Here is a 14775-nt window from a genome sequence, read left to right as displayed (position 1 = left end):
TACATCTCATCCAATCTTTTTGTTTTAATGTGGAGTAAAATACTTCTGTAACTAGTTTTATTTGACAGGTTTTTTTTTTTTTTCATAAAATCTTAACCAATGCTAGCTTTTTTGTTTTCTTGGGTTTGTTTTTGTTTTTCTAGAGGCAAGTTTTCTCTGTGTACTCCTGGCTGCCCCAGAACTTTCTCTGTAGGCCAGGCTGGCCTCAAACTCACAGAGATCCAGCTGCCTCTGCCTCCCGACTGCTGGGATTAAAGGCGTGTGCCACCACTGCTAGTTTTTGGATATCAATTATTTGCTAGGTATTGTACTTTGGGAGCCCTTGTTTAGAATAGGGATTGGGATGTACGTTTCATTTTTATGTGGAAGAGAAGGATAATAACAGAAATTCTACTCAGTTTCCCTATTGTGAAGTTGGGTGTCATGGTGCACGACTGTAATCCTAGTGCTTGGGAAACAGCAATAGGATTATTACTACACGTTAGCAAATTCCCAACCAGGCAGGGCTGTGTTGTATGAGCTTATCTTCAAAGTACAAGAAAAGAGGAATTTCGTTTTTTGTAATAAAATGTACAAAAGAGGGATTATAGGATTCTATAAAGTGAGGGGCCTTTCAGAGAATGACTTGTTGAGAAAAAGACGTAAGATAAAATTGGACACTCACCATGAACTTTTTCTGTTCTCACTGGAGAAACAGAACACATTCATTAATTTTCTCATTCATTGGTTTATTTCCAAAACTTCAGCACTGTTGTAGTTATTGGCATGTGATATTGAACAAAGACCTGATGCCTGACCGCTTGTCTTTGTCATTGCAGGGAAGGAAGTCAGACAGTACGGGCAAGCAGATGCAGAAGGACATAATTGAGAGAAGCGTGTGTTGTTGTTACTACAGAATGGCTAGAGAGAGAAAAGGTGTTGGGAGAGAACTACCTCCCTATACAGTTAGCACAGCCGAAGGATAAAAAGAGTTGGGATGAGCAACCAGGGTGAAAAGTATATTTTGAACATCCTAAACTGGAAAGTAACTCAAACACAACTTTAAAAAAAAAATTCTTGCTACAAGAAGAAAGAATTTGGGAGATTGTAGCTCAGTGGTAGAGTACTTGCCTAACATGTATAAAACTTAAGGCTCTTTGTCCCCAAAGTCAAAGATTTAAAGCAGAAGGATAACCAGGCCTTGTACTATAGGACAGCAGAGTGAAAATGGTGGATTAGCAGAGGAAGTCTGATCAGTTTGCAGACCCTGCCAGCAGAGGGTTGAAAGGTACACAGTACAAGAACTCGTTCCAGAGGAAGAGAAAGGACGAGAAACAGCATTTCCAAAGGCCTCTTTGGGGCACTTAGTTGAATGGTAATATGATTATGGGAAATTAGGTGTTACGCAAAGGAAACAGAGAAAGAAAAAAGTTTTAGGGAAGTTGGAGATGTGACTCAGTGGTTAACCGCACTGACAGTTTTTGCAGAGGACCCAGGTTTAGTTCCCAGCACCCACATGTTAGCACACAATTGTCTGTAACTCCAGTTCCGGAAGATCTGATATTCTGTTTGACTTCTTAGGGCACCATCCATGTGTACATGCATACATGTGGGCAAACACTAATACACATACAAATAGTTGTTTTTTAAAAACTAAAAGGAGGCCGGGCGATGGTGGCGCACGCCTTTAATCCCAGCACTCGGGAGGCAGAGGCAGGCTGATCTCTGTGAGTTCGAGACCAGCCTGGTCTACAAGAGCTAGTTCCAGGACAGGTTCAAAAGCCACAGAGAAACCCTGTCTCGAAAAAACAAAAACAAACAAACAAAAAAAAGAAAAAACAAACAAACAAAAAAAAACCTAAAAGGAAAGAAGAAAACAGCCTCATCCTTGTTGCTATTTTATAAGACATAGATTTCTATCTCAAGAGAGAAGTTAAGCTAGATGTACTGGCCTTTACGTGTAGTTCTGGACACAGGAGTCCGAGTTAAGACCAGCCTGGCCTGTATATAGAGTTGGACAGAGGGCAGAGATACAACTCTGTTACCTTCTGCAGCAGCCCGAGTAGGTATTTTTATGAAAACTTTTTAAGGCTTGTTTTGTTTCTTAGTGGAAATGTGATTTATGTAGGTGGGTGACTGTAGAGATGTTTTGGATGGGGGTCTAATTCGATAAGGTAAAACCTTATGTAGGTCACAAGGATTTCACGAAGTGATTAAGACCTTCTTTTTATTATAAGTGGAGGTTTTTTTTGAGGTTTGCAGACAACTGCGTGCTTGTAGCTAAGAACAAAGGAAGGCTATGTGCTTAGACTGTGCACATGACACTGCTTTGACACTTATTTAAAGTATCTGTATATAAAGGAATATGGTCTCCTTTTCAAATATTTGTTAAATGAGGACTTCTTTTCCTTCTCCTTTCCCCTTATCTGTCACTCTATCCTGTGTCAAAATGTATGTGAGCGTGTGTGTGTGTGTGTGTGTGTGTGTGTGTGTGTGTGAGAGAGAGAGAGAGAGAGAGAGAGAGAGAGAGAGAGAGAGAGAAGAGACAGAGATCCTAAAAATAAAATAAAAGCTGCACATTGGGCCGAATTGATAGCTCTGTAGTTAAAAACCTTTGTTTTTAAAGAGAACCTAGGTTCTATCCTCAGCACCACATGGAAGCTCCCAAACATCTGTCATCTGTGACTCTTGCTCCAATGACTCCTGACCTCCTTGGGTACCAGGCACACATGTGTTATACAGATACACATGCAGGCAAAACACTCATAAAATAAAATAAATAAACCTGGAGACAGGGAGACACAGCCTCAGCACTAGGAAGACAGAGGCAGGAAAATTTGAGGTCATTCTGGGTTACAAAGGAAATTGCAAGACTGCATAGCAAATCCTTGTTTCAAAGACAGGCTTGGGGGGAAGGGACTAGAGAGATAGCTCCATCTATGTAATGGATCTCCCAATACCCTCGGAGAAGCCAAATGTGGTAGCATGTGCCTGTAACCACAGCTAAGGATTGGAGGACACCTTGGCTAGTCCCTGGCATTAATTGGCCAGTCTGTTAGAGACCCTGTCTTAAGAAATTAAAAGGAGGGACTGAAGAGATGGCTCATTGGCTAAGAGCACTGGCTGCTCTTCCAGAGGTCCTGAGTTCAATTCCCAGCAACCACATGGTGGTTCACAATCATCTAAAATGAGATCTGGTGCCCTTTCTGGCATGCAGGGATACATGCAGACAGAGCACTTTATACATAATATACATAATAAATAAGATTTTTAAAAGAAAAATTAAGTGGAAAGGGACTGGCAAAATAGCACAGCTATAAAGCACTTGCTGCCAAATCTAATGCCCACTCGGTGGAAGGAGAACTAAAATTGTGCTCTGAGCTCATACGTGTGCTGTGACATGCTTGCCTTTCGTGTGGCAAGAAAGGAGTTAATATGTGTGGAGATCAGAGGACAACTAGTGAGAGTAAGTTTAAGGTATATAGTAGCCCTACCCTAAGAAACAATGTAGAAAAGATCATCATAAAAGGACTGGAAAAAGATGAAGTGTACAACTGGCTTTAGCAATTACGTTGTCAATCTGAGAGCAGTTTGTTTAATAGCAGGTGTTAAGTTTCTGGAGGCTGAAAAATAAATGAAAAGTAAAAAAAATATAGCCGGGCGGTGGTGGCGCACGCCTTTAATCCCAGCACTCGGGAGGCAGAGGCAGGTGGATCTCTGTGAGTTCGAGACCAGCCTGGTCTACAAGAGCTAGTGCCAGGACAGGCTCCAAAGCCACAGAGAAACCCTGTCTCAAAAACAACAAAAAAATATATATATAAATAAGAAAAGTTTTATACCAATTGGCCTGGTGGCATACATATTTAATCCCTGAACTTTAGAGGCATAGGCAGGCAGATCTGTATGAGTTTGAGGCGAGCCTGGTCTACACAAGCTCTAGGGTCAGCCAGGGTTGCATAGTGAGACCCTGTCCAAAAAAAAAAAATTGCTATTTTATAGCAGTTCTGATTAGTTTATGTACCAATTAGTTAATTAGTTTGTGTCTTTTGTGAATTTTTCTCAACTTGTGGTTGCTGTTGAGATGGTCTTTATTCTTGAGGAATAAAGGTTTTTAAAAACAAGCTATTGTTTTAAATTGATCGCCAACTGATATGCCCCACCCCTGACTTATACACATATACATAGTATTTTTTTAAAAATTGTCAAATTACCTTTGGAAAATTAAAATTCTGAAATAACTTTCAGTGACAAGACCTGGAACAATTCTTGTGACTAAATAGTCTTAATATTGGACTATATAACCTTAAATACCCAGGAGCCGTGCTGATAGAACTACATGGTTGGCTAAACAACGGAAAGGACACAAGTTCTGTGTAGAGCAACTGGAAGTGATGCCTGTAGAGCTCCCTTTCAAGGGCTGGAGCTTCTCTTTATTATTACTACTGTATGTGGATTTGTTGTCTGTGTCAGCTGATTATTCTTCTAGAGAACTCAGGTTTGATTGCCAGCATCCATATGGCAGCTCAGAGTTGTTTTTAACTCCAGTCACGCAGTCTGATGTCCTCTTATGGACTCTGTGGGCATCAGGCACACATAGACTGGCAAAACACCCACACCCACACACACACAAGCACTTAAGGTATGGCAGGCAGATCTCTGAGTTTGAAGCCAACATGGCCTACATAGTGAATTTCAGAACAGCCAGGACTACACAGAGAAACCTTTCTCAAAAAACAAAACAAAGCAAATAACCCACAAGCATCAAACTGACTTATTTCTTGACTTAAACCAGCAAAAGATAAAAAGAATAATAATCCAGGGCTGGCCAGATAGCTCAGTGAGCATAGTGCTTGCTTTGCAAACATGAATATCTAAGTTCAGATCATGGATATCCATTAAGAAACAAACAACAGCAACAAAAAGCCAAACATTGTATCTAGCCAAAGTAGTAAGCTTCCAGGTTCAGTTTAAAACCTTGTCTCAAAAATAAGGTGGCAGCCAGGAGATGGTGGCACATGCCTTTAATCCCAGCACTCGGGAGGCAGAGGCAGGCGGATCTCTGTAAGTTCGAGGCCAGCCTGGTCTAGAAGAGCTAGTTCCAGGACAGGAACCAAAAAGCTACGGAGAAGCCCTGTCTCGAAAATCAAAAAAAAAAAAAAATGTGGCAGTGGTAGCACTGGGGAGGCAGAGGCAGTCCAATAGTCGAATCTCTGAACGTGAAGCCAACCTGGTCTACAGTGAGTTCCAGGACAGCCAGGGCTATACCTGTCTTGGCGGAAAAGAAACAGAGACTAGGTTTCCTGGTTTTATCTATTCCTGGTAATTGAATCTATTATTTGATCTATATTAGATAGATATGGTGAGAACGGGTATCTGACATGGGATGTCTAAACTTGACTTTTCAGCATTTTTTAAAATTATTATCTAGGCTTTTTTTTTATTGTTTGGCTGGCTGTTTTTGTTTTTTGTCTCATGTAGTAGTACAGACTGATCTCAAGACTGGGTGTGCAGCCGAGGATGACCCGATCACCTGCCTCAGTCTTGTGGGATTGCATGGGTATCAGTGCCAGTGTTTGCTGTATGCTAGGCATGCACCCTACCAGTTAGAATCTATCCATACCACTACTAACTCAAAGTTTTGTGAGTTTTTCTTTTAATAGTTATTTTTAATTATGTGTTTGTACGTGTGTGTGGGGGGGGTATATACATGTATCTGTAGCGCAAATCTAATTGGTCTTAATAATAAAAACCTTGAGTCAGGTATTAGGGATGAAAGGTCAGAGAAGCAGAGCAGCCACTGGGTCTTACCTCTACAAAATCCTCAGACCAAAGGAGTAGCCTGTATCTACACATTCTCAGACTGCCATCTATTCGAAACCTCAAACTAAATCCTGAGCTCCTTGTCTCCTCCTGCCTTATTTTCCTCTCCACCCAGCCATATCCCTTCCTGTCTCCACCTCCCTAGTAAATGATCTGATTTTTGCTTTGTGAGGAATTTCACAGTTGGGGCGGGGAGGTACTTTGGGAGGTTTTGTTTGTTTTTAGCATAGACTCTGATGAATCTTTCCCTCCTCTTAGTGCATTTAACTAATATGGTAAATGAAATGCAGCTGCTTTCTGTAATTGTATTTCTTATAGTCAGAAACACCTGTTTTTATTAAAGATCAGCTTTTATCCCACTTTTCAAGAAACGTGTAGCGCTGTTGTGTTCAAGAGATTGAGGAATAGATTTAGAATTTAAATCCAGGAACAAAATACTTCATCAAAGTCTCCAGATACTGAGGCTGGGGAAATAGCTCATCAGTTAAAATGCCAGAACCCATATAAGCCTGAGGTAGACAGCAGCCTGCCTGTAACGCCATCCTTAGCAGGTAGAGATGGGGGTTCTTCATAGCAAGCTGGCAAGCAAACCTGTCAGTATTACAAGCTGTGGGTTTGAGAAATCCTACTTCCTTTACTAAGGTGTGTGACCAATTGAGGGTGGTCCCAACATCAGCCTCACTCAGACCACCCCATGTGTGCATCTGCCCACACAAACATGTGCCTCCACACATGTGTGCATCTGCCCACACAAACATGTCCCTCCACACATGTGTGCATCTGCCCACACAAACATGTGCCTCCACACATGTGTGCATCTGCCCACACAAACATGTGCCTCCACCACATGCAAATCAACATGTACACCACAAACATAAAATTAAAATTTTGTGCCCTGCTTTAATTTTTGGAAAGAAATGATTTAATTACTTTAAAACACTGTTTTGAAATAAGTCTACATCTTTGTGTTTCTTTTTTTTTCTTTTTTTAAAATTTATTTATTGTGTATACAGCATCTGCCTGCATCCCTGCAGGCCAGAAGAGGGCACCAGATCTCGTTACATATGGTTGTGAGCCACCATGTGGTTGCTGGGAATTGAACTCAGGACCTCTGGAAGAACAGTCAGTGCTCTTAACCTCTGAGCCATCTCTCAGCCCATAGGTCTACATCTTTGAACTCACCACTAAGCACCATTTTAAATCTAGCACAAGTTAGTTTATCCATGGTTAATCCAAAGACGTTTGTAGCATTGGAAACATCAGACATTTTGCTCATTTAAATAATTCCTAATTAGTGAGTGTTTATTATTGAATTCCAAATAAGGTATATAGTATATAAATTTGTAAAAAAAAAAAAACCTTTAATATGAATTTAGATGAAAGAAATAAACTTGTCTGGCCAGATTACTGGTTTCCTTGTTTTCTTTTTCGTTTATTTAATTCCGTGTGTTCTTTCTAATTCATATTTACACCATGAAAATTTATTTTTTTGAAATAATTAAGGCCTCCTCAATGAAGTAGTTAAGTTGAATCTTGTTTTCATGCTGAGCGTATGGGTGTTAGATTTTTTTTGTTTGTTTGTTTGTTGTGTTTTAGTTTTACAAGACAGGGTTTCTCTTTGTAGCTCTGGCTGTCCTGGTTCTTGCTCGGTAGTCCAGACTTGCCTCAAATTTATAGAAGTCTGCCTGCCTTTGTCTCCATAGAGTACTGGAGTTAAAGGCATGTGCCACCACCACCTGGCAGGTTTTTTATTTATTTTTTATTTATTTTTTTTTTTGAGACAGTAGAATCTCACTATATATCCCTGCTGGTCTGGAGCTCCTATGGAGACCACCAGGTCGGCCTCAACTCACAGAGATCCATCTATTTCTGACTGCCACCACGCCCAGCTTTTTTTTTTCCTTTTTTAAATTTGTTTACAATTTTTTCTTCAAGTTAGAGTGAGAGTGTATTGCTGTGTGTGCTCATGTACTTATGCACATGTGTTTGCCTTTGGCAGCTTCCAGGGACCTAGTTCAGGTCTTCGAGCTTGCTCAGCAAACTTTTTTATTCACAGAGTCATCTCACGGCTGTGTATTTGTGATTCTTCTACTTTTCTACACACAGAGACACTATCTGTGGCAGTTTTCTCTTGATTCTGATAGCTTTGACCATTTGACTCTTTGCTTACTCTCAGTTATCTGTGAAAATAGCATTCTTTTTTTTTTTTAGTAGATTTAATCAAGATTTTGGGGGGGGTGTTTCGAGATGGTTTCTCTGTGGCTTTGGAGCCTGTCCTGGAACTAGCTCTGTAGGTAGACCAGGCTGGTCTCGAACTCACAGAGATCCGCCTGCCTCTGCCTCCCGAGTGCTAGGATTAAAGGCGTGCGCCACCATCGCCCCGCCTCAAGATTTTTTTTTTTAAGCAACCTTATGACAGCTATTTGGTCTTCACTTGTTTTTGTGGATACTATGCTCTTAGATTATTGTTTATAATCCATTTGTGTTCTTTTTTTCCCTTTTCAATTTTCTGACATTCTTGCACTTTTTCTTGCTATGTGCATACCATCTAGACCATCTTCCCCTTTTTGCCTTCATTGATACAAATATTTTCTGAAAGTCTTGTCTTATAAGTTTATCAAATAATGGACTAATGAAACTCAAAAATACTGTAGTTCAAATGACTTGTGAGGTTTCTTTATATTTCCGAGTTTATTTCCGCTTCTTACGTCCCTCTGTGTATCCTAGCTTGTGAGACCTCGGGCTTCATTATCCGCAGGCATTAGGAACTGACTCCTGGGAGGGGGAGGGAAATGGGAAGTGGTTGCGGGGAGGAGGCAGAAATCCTTAATAAATAAATAAATTTAAAAAAAAAATTAGTAAATAAGTAAAATTTTAAAATAAAAAAATAAAATATTCTTATTGACTAAAAAAAAAAAGGAACTGACTCCTGGAATCACTATACCTTTATTATAAGTCCAGTTTTAGTTAAGCATATGTTCTCTTCTTTCTGTGTAATTAATGCTTTACTTATGTGTATGTAGTTCTAAACATGTTTCTAGGCTGTGGTCTGAGTACTGAAACCCCAGCAATATTCCTAATTAAAAATTCTGTGAACTGAAGAATTTCCATCTATATTCCTTTGTTCTAAATTGAAATGAGAAATGATGGAAACTTACTTATTTCTATTTGTGTGTGTTTGTGCACTTTTTTTTGAGGTGGTATCACATTTTCTTGAGCTTAAATTCATATAAACAGACCTTGTTTTGTGGAATCAAGTCTTTGCATATCTTTGCTGGCAAATCCTACCTCACTACAAGTGAAACTGAGTAATGCTTCCCCCAAGCTGGATACAACAAAGTCCTAACTCCACTTAGAAGATAACTGGGAATTAGAAGCACAAAAAATAAATAGGGGAAGCAGAAAACTGCTTTGTCCTTTGTTAAGGAACTAAACAGAAAGCTGGACACCTGGATCCAATTAGTATCTTGGTACATCTGATATTATTACTGTGGCTTAGATATCAGTCCATTCCTAGAGAAACTAAGGTAAAGAGTCAGTACATTAAAAAGATTCTTTTTTTTTTTTTTTTTTTTTTTTTTTTTGGTTTTTCGAGACAGGGTTTCGCTGTGGCTTTGGAGCCTGTCCTGGAACTAGCTCTGTAGACCAGGCTGGTCTCGAACTCACAGAGATCCGCCTGCCTCTGCCTCCCAAGTGCTGGGATTAAAGGCGTCCGCCACCACCGCCCGGCTAAAAGATTCTTTTCAGACGACTTTCTATCTCGCAAGTTCTTCCCTGCCCTGGGTGTCCTTGTTTCTGGAGGATATCTGAATTGTGTTCACTTTACATTTAAGGTAGATGTTGATAGCTGTAGGTTAGTTTCTTTTTTTGTTTGTTTGTTTTTCGAGACAGGGTTTCTCTGTAGCTTTGGAGCCTGTCCTGGAACTAGCTCTTTAGACTAGGCAGGCCTAGAACTCACAGAGATCCTACCTCCTGAGTGCTGGGATTAAAGGCGTGCACCACTACTGCCAGGCCTATAGGTTACTTTCAACTCCTGACTAGAGTTTGTTTCTGCTTTCCTTAAATTCTTATTTTAAAATTGAATATTCACTTAAATGTGTTAGTTACTTATGTTTTTAACATCTAAAATATTTTTTACAATAATGGTGAATTTTCAGCTTAGTGAAGCACAAGTCATTGACATTCTCTCCCCAAGAAAAGAGTAGCGGTCTTACGGTTTAGAGTGCTTTAATAAGCCAGATTAGAGCATGTTGATTTGCTTTGCTCCTGATCCTTAATTTACTAAAGATGGAACAATCAAACCCAGGTTACTTTTCTCCGTACTTACTTGACACCGTCCTGCACTCCACTCTGCATTTTGTTTTGTCTTATGTTTGGACATACAGATATGTTGGGGTCTCTGCCGGAAGAGACATGTTAGTTCTTTCTGGATATTCTCCTATTCTTCCCTAATCACTGAACTGTATAATGGAAGTTAACAAGGCAGTAAGTTTATAGAGTTGATAAACTTATAGGCCAGTCTTCACATACTTCATACTTTAGCAGGTTGCTTCTTGCTCAAAAGTTACAGCACTGCTTTCCAGTCTTAACTCTGTTTACTTTAAATTGTCGGACATTGTTTTTCCCCCAGGTATTCTCATCTCTTACTGCACCTGCTAGCACTGCTTTTGAGCATATATCATGGATATAATTTTATTCTCTAAATATGCAGTATTGTTAAGAACACCTCTACTCTGTATGAGCAGGGGATTTGAATACACTTCTACAAATGAAAAATGATAGCTTCCTGAATTTTTATTCCAGGCAATTATTACATTCTAATGATACTTTGCTGGCCTCCATTACTTTCAGAAAATGAAAAATGGCTCAGAAGCTAAGTGAGCTAAGCCATCTCTCTCTCAATTGTTTCAATTTCTCAGGAATTGCTGTACAATGCTGCCAATAACGATCTCCGGGGATCTGACCCCTATTCCACCTCCCACTGCCTCCTAAGCAGCTCCAGATGCCACCAAAAGAAGGAGCTTTGAAGAAAGTGCCTGTACCCTCTTTACCCTGAGGTGGGTGAGGCCAGGCAGGGTGGTTCTCAGGATACCCTGATGATCAAAGGTATAGTTGAAGCCTCCATGAAGACTTTGAAGATGACCAAAACATTTGGGGAAAGTTACCAAATAGCTTAGAAACTGAAGATGGAGCTCAAGAGCAGACAGCACAAATACCATCTGAAGTGTAGTGTGTGATGACACACACAGCCTTAAACAAGCTCCTGTTCTCTGATCTATTTCCTCCCACCTCCAGTCTGGCCAAACACCAGCCATGAAAATTCCCCCGATGGATGTTAGTTTATGACTGAGAGAAAACTATTAAAAGTGCTCTTCAGTTCCTTTCTTCCCTGGCTCTTAATCTACCTTGTTTCCCATTCATCAGGAATGCTAATAGAGCGCAGTGACATCTCAAGCGTCTTGGCCACTGTTGTCTTCTAACTTGGCTACATGCCTCGCTAGGAAGAATATATCTGTCCTTATATGAAATCTTAGGTATTAATTCTTAGTCTCCACTGATGAGCCTTGCCTTTTTACTTCTTATATGTTTTATTTTATCATACTATTAGCTCTGTAGTAGACATTCTGAGCCAGCACCACGGGGATTTACTGTACTGTTTTCAAAAGTCCCTTTTTATATGTCTTTGGAATTCAAAAGTAAACTGTCTTTGTTCTTGAGTAGATCTTACATCTCATCACTGTGTTGTAGAAGTAGGGTGCACTGTCCAGTATCTGACTTCTCAATACTGCCAGTAGCTTACAAAAATAATAATTCCACTGGTGTTGCTTAAGAAACTAATTAAGCCGGGCGGTGGTGGTGACGCATGCCTTTTATCCCAGCCCTGGAGAGGCAGAGGCAGGCGGATCTCTGTGAGTTCGAGGCCAGCCTGGTCTATAGAGTAAGTTCCAAGACAGGCTCCAAAGCTACAGAGAAACTCTGTCTTGAAAAAACAAAAAGAAGAAAGAAAGTAATTAAATAAGACAGGTCATATTTTTTTCTCCTAGAGGAAGGGAAACCATAGAAACTTAGCTCTGTTTCGTCTGTTCTGTGTTGTCCTTCAAAAATTAAATTCTGTCTTCATTAGAGAGTTAAGTCCTAGAGGCAGTTCCACATAGTCTCCTCTTCAAGCCTTTGGTTTCTTTTGTGCCTCCAATTATATGTTAAAGCTTATTTTACATACAAAAGTGAATGATTTAGAGTGCTTCTAATTCTTTTGACAAAAAAATGATGTTTATTATGTATTTTAAACAGTTGGCTTTTTAGGTTATTATGAAAGAAGTATTAGAAACAAGAATATTTGTGTAGGAAAATAATCGTTCCTGAGCATCATTGTTTCTCCTGCAAAGAGATGCACTGAATTATGTGCTGCACCAGTGTGTGGTTTTGCTAAAATTATTAGACTTTTTAAAGGAAAATTGTTTTTATGACATTTTATAGCTATAAACTAAGTAACCATAAGTGTATACCATTAAAGATGTATCCCACAAATAAATTTATAACCAGTTCTTTCAGAATTTTCTATAGAAGAAAACAGAATGTGAAAATTACTTTGTGAATTGGATAAGATGATGGACTTCACCTGGTGTGGTGGTGGTGCACTCCTTTAATCCCAGCAACCAGGAGGCAGGGGCAGGCGGATCTCTGTGAGTTCAACACCTGCCTGGTCTACAGAGCGAATGCCAGGACAATCAGAGCTACACAGAGAAACCCTGTCTCAAAAAAATGATGATGAACTTGAGGTCTAAGCTTCTACTTTTTATCTGAGTCTATTAAATGAGATACCTAAGTTGGATATGCCTTTCTCACATCAGTTATTTCTGAATTACTTGTATTATGTTTTACTGGTTTATATGATGAGCTTTAATAAAAAATAAGGAACAGGTTAGACTATCCATTTTTATCAGTAAGTATTTTATAGTGATGAAACAAAAATCATAATTTATTTTTATCTTACCATTAAAACTAGAGTTCTGTTTCTCTGCTGATATATAAATTCTGTGAGACATGGGAAATTGTGTCAGTAACATCTGGCATGGTTTATCCTCTGCTTGTTTTCTTCTTGTGAGCTTACACGTCGTATTGCTGCAGGGAATGGCAATGGTAGCAGCTGAAATTCCCTGTTCTATCACAGCACGATCTGATAAACATTTCACGTAGTCTTGGATTGACTAGCATTTCTTTGTTTTTCTTCCAAGGTTCCCAGTCAACTTCAGATAAACCTCCCCAGCGCTCTTCAGAAAGCACAAATTGTAGCCCTACCCGTAAAAGGTCTTCATCTGAGAGTACGTCTTTAGCAGGTAAGTGCTACTTAATGAATATCTAAAGCAAACAAAAAATGGTCTTTTCATCTCAGTGTCAGTGATAATGTATAATGGGAAAATTCAGTCGTTTTACTTTTAAAAATTGAAATGAGGGCACTGGAGCAATGGCTCAGCAGTGGAGAGCATGTGCTGTTGTCAGCACTGGCCTCCACGGGGACCTGTCCATGTGCACATACTTAATACACATGACACACAATTTTTTGAATTGAAATGATGTAAAATAGTGTATTCTGTAATAATATGGCTTGAAGCTCTTTAATAAATGATTGTTGTTGTGAGTATATTGGCACTTGCCTATAATCTCAACAGTTGGGAGACAGAAGCAGGATTAGGAGTTCAAGATCATCCATGAAATATTTAAAGATAAATCTCTCAAATATACACATTAAGTATTTAAATTAAAAAAAAAGTAAGCTGGTAATCCCAGCACTGGAGAGACTGAGGCAAGAGATATTGCTATGAATTTGGGGCCAACTTTGGCTGCGTTATATGATAATAATAAGGTTCAGAATTACACCTCAGTTGATAAAGAGTGCTTTTCTTGCCTTTATGTACCCTGGGGTCTTTCCTCAACATTGCAGTTTATATGGAGCTTACCTAGGTTACATAAGACAATATCAAAAGACTAATAAGGAAGCATATTTCATTGTTTTAGATAAATGACTCTTAAGATGACAATGAAGATAAATGTCATTAAGATGACAATTCTCTAAACCAGTTTATATGTATAATGTGGTCTTTTTGAAATTCATTTGAAATGATGGGCTAATTCTGTAACTCCTGGGGTTAAGGCTTTTATCAACAGCACACTATGGCACATGTATACAATATATATTTGTTGCGTTTTTATATATTATGTGTGTGCTTGCTCGTGGTGCACACATCACATCGCAAATGTGGAGGTCAGAGAACAACTTCCCAAATTGTTCTGATGTTTGTCCTGTGGAACCCGAGACTGAGCAGACTGAACACAGGCTGCAAGTGTATTTACTGCTGAGTCATCTCCCAGGTACTGATTCTAAGATTTATATAGTGCCCAGCAGATGTGGTGGCTCATGCCTGTAACTGCAGTACTTGGGAGGCTGAACCAAGGGGTTTTCCAAGATTTCAAAGCCAGCCTGAAATACAGAGACCTCGTCTTAAAAAGCATAAAAGTGAGGCTGGCAGTGGTGGTACATGCCTTCAATTCCAGCACTTGGGAAACAGAGGCCAGCAGATCTCTGTGAGTTCAAGGCCAGCCTGGTCTACAGAGAGAATTCTTCGACAGTCTAGAATACCTAGGCTACATAAAGAAACCCTGTCTCAAAAAACAAAATAAGGCCAGGCGGTGGTGGCACACCCCTAATCCCACCAGTTCAGAGTCAGAGTTGTAGTCAGCCTGGTCTACAGAGGGAGTTCCAGGATAGCCGGGGCTACAAGAAAGAAAGTAGTCCTTCAGGCTTCAGCTAGTGTATTGGTGAAATCTTTCCTGAAGATAAGTTCCTCCTCTGGTTGACCAATGGCCCCAGCCATTTCCTTCCTTACATTAGATCTCTGTGAGGGAACACTGTTCCAGTTATCTTATAACCAATGTAGCCGCCGCCGCCACCACCACCACCACTGGGGCTCATTTACT

General features: G+C 39.8%; 1 protein-coding gene across 1 annotated transcript in view; it reads left to right on the top strand.

Moving 5' to 3' along the window:
- Positions 1-14775, top strand: part of Ash1l (ASH1 like histone lysine methyltransferase) — a 143390-nt gene that overhangs the window by 37335 nt on the left and 91280 nt on the right. Inside the window, exon 4 of the mRNA XM_075978509.1 lies at positions 13035-13136. Coding sequence (XP_075834624.1) covers positions 13035-13136 — 102 coding nt within the window. The remainder of the gene's footprint in view (positions 1-13034; positions 13137-14775) is intronic.

Source organism: Microtus pennsylvanicus, chromosome 7, assembly GCF_037038515.1.
Source record: "Microtus pennsylvanicus isolate mMicPen1 chromosome 7, mMicPen1.hap1, whole genome shotgun sequence".
Lineage (NCBI taxonomy): Eukaryota > Metazoa > Chordata > Mammalia > Rodentia > Cricetidae > Microtus > Microtus pennsylvanicus.
This window is presented reverse-complemented; position numbering and strand designations above follow the sequence as displayed.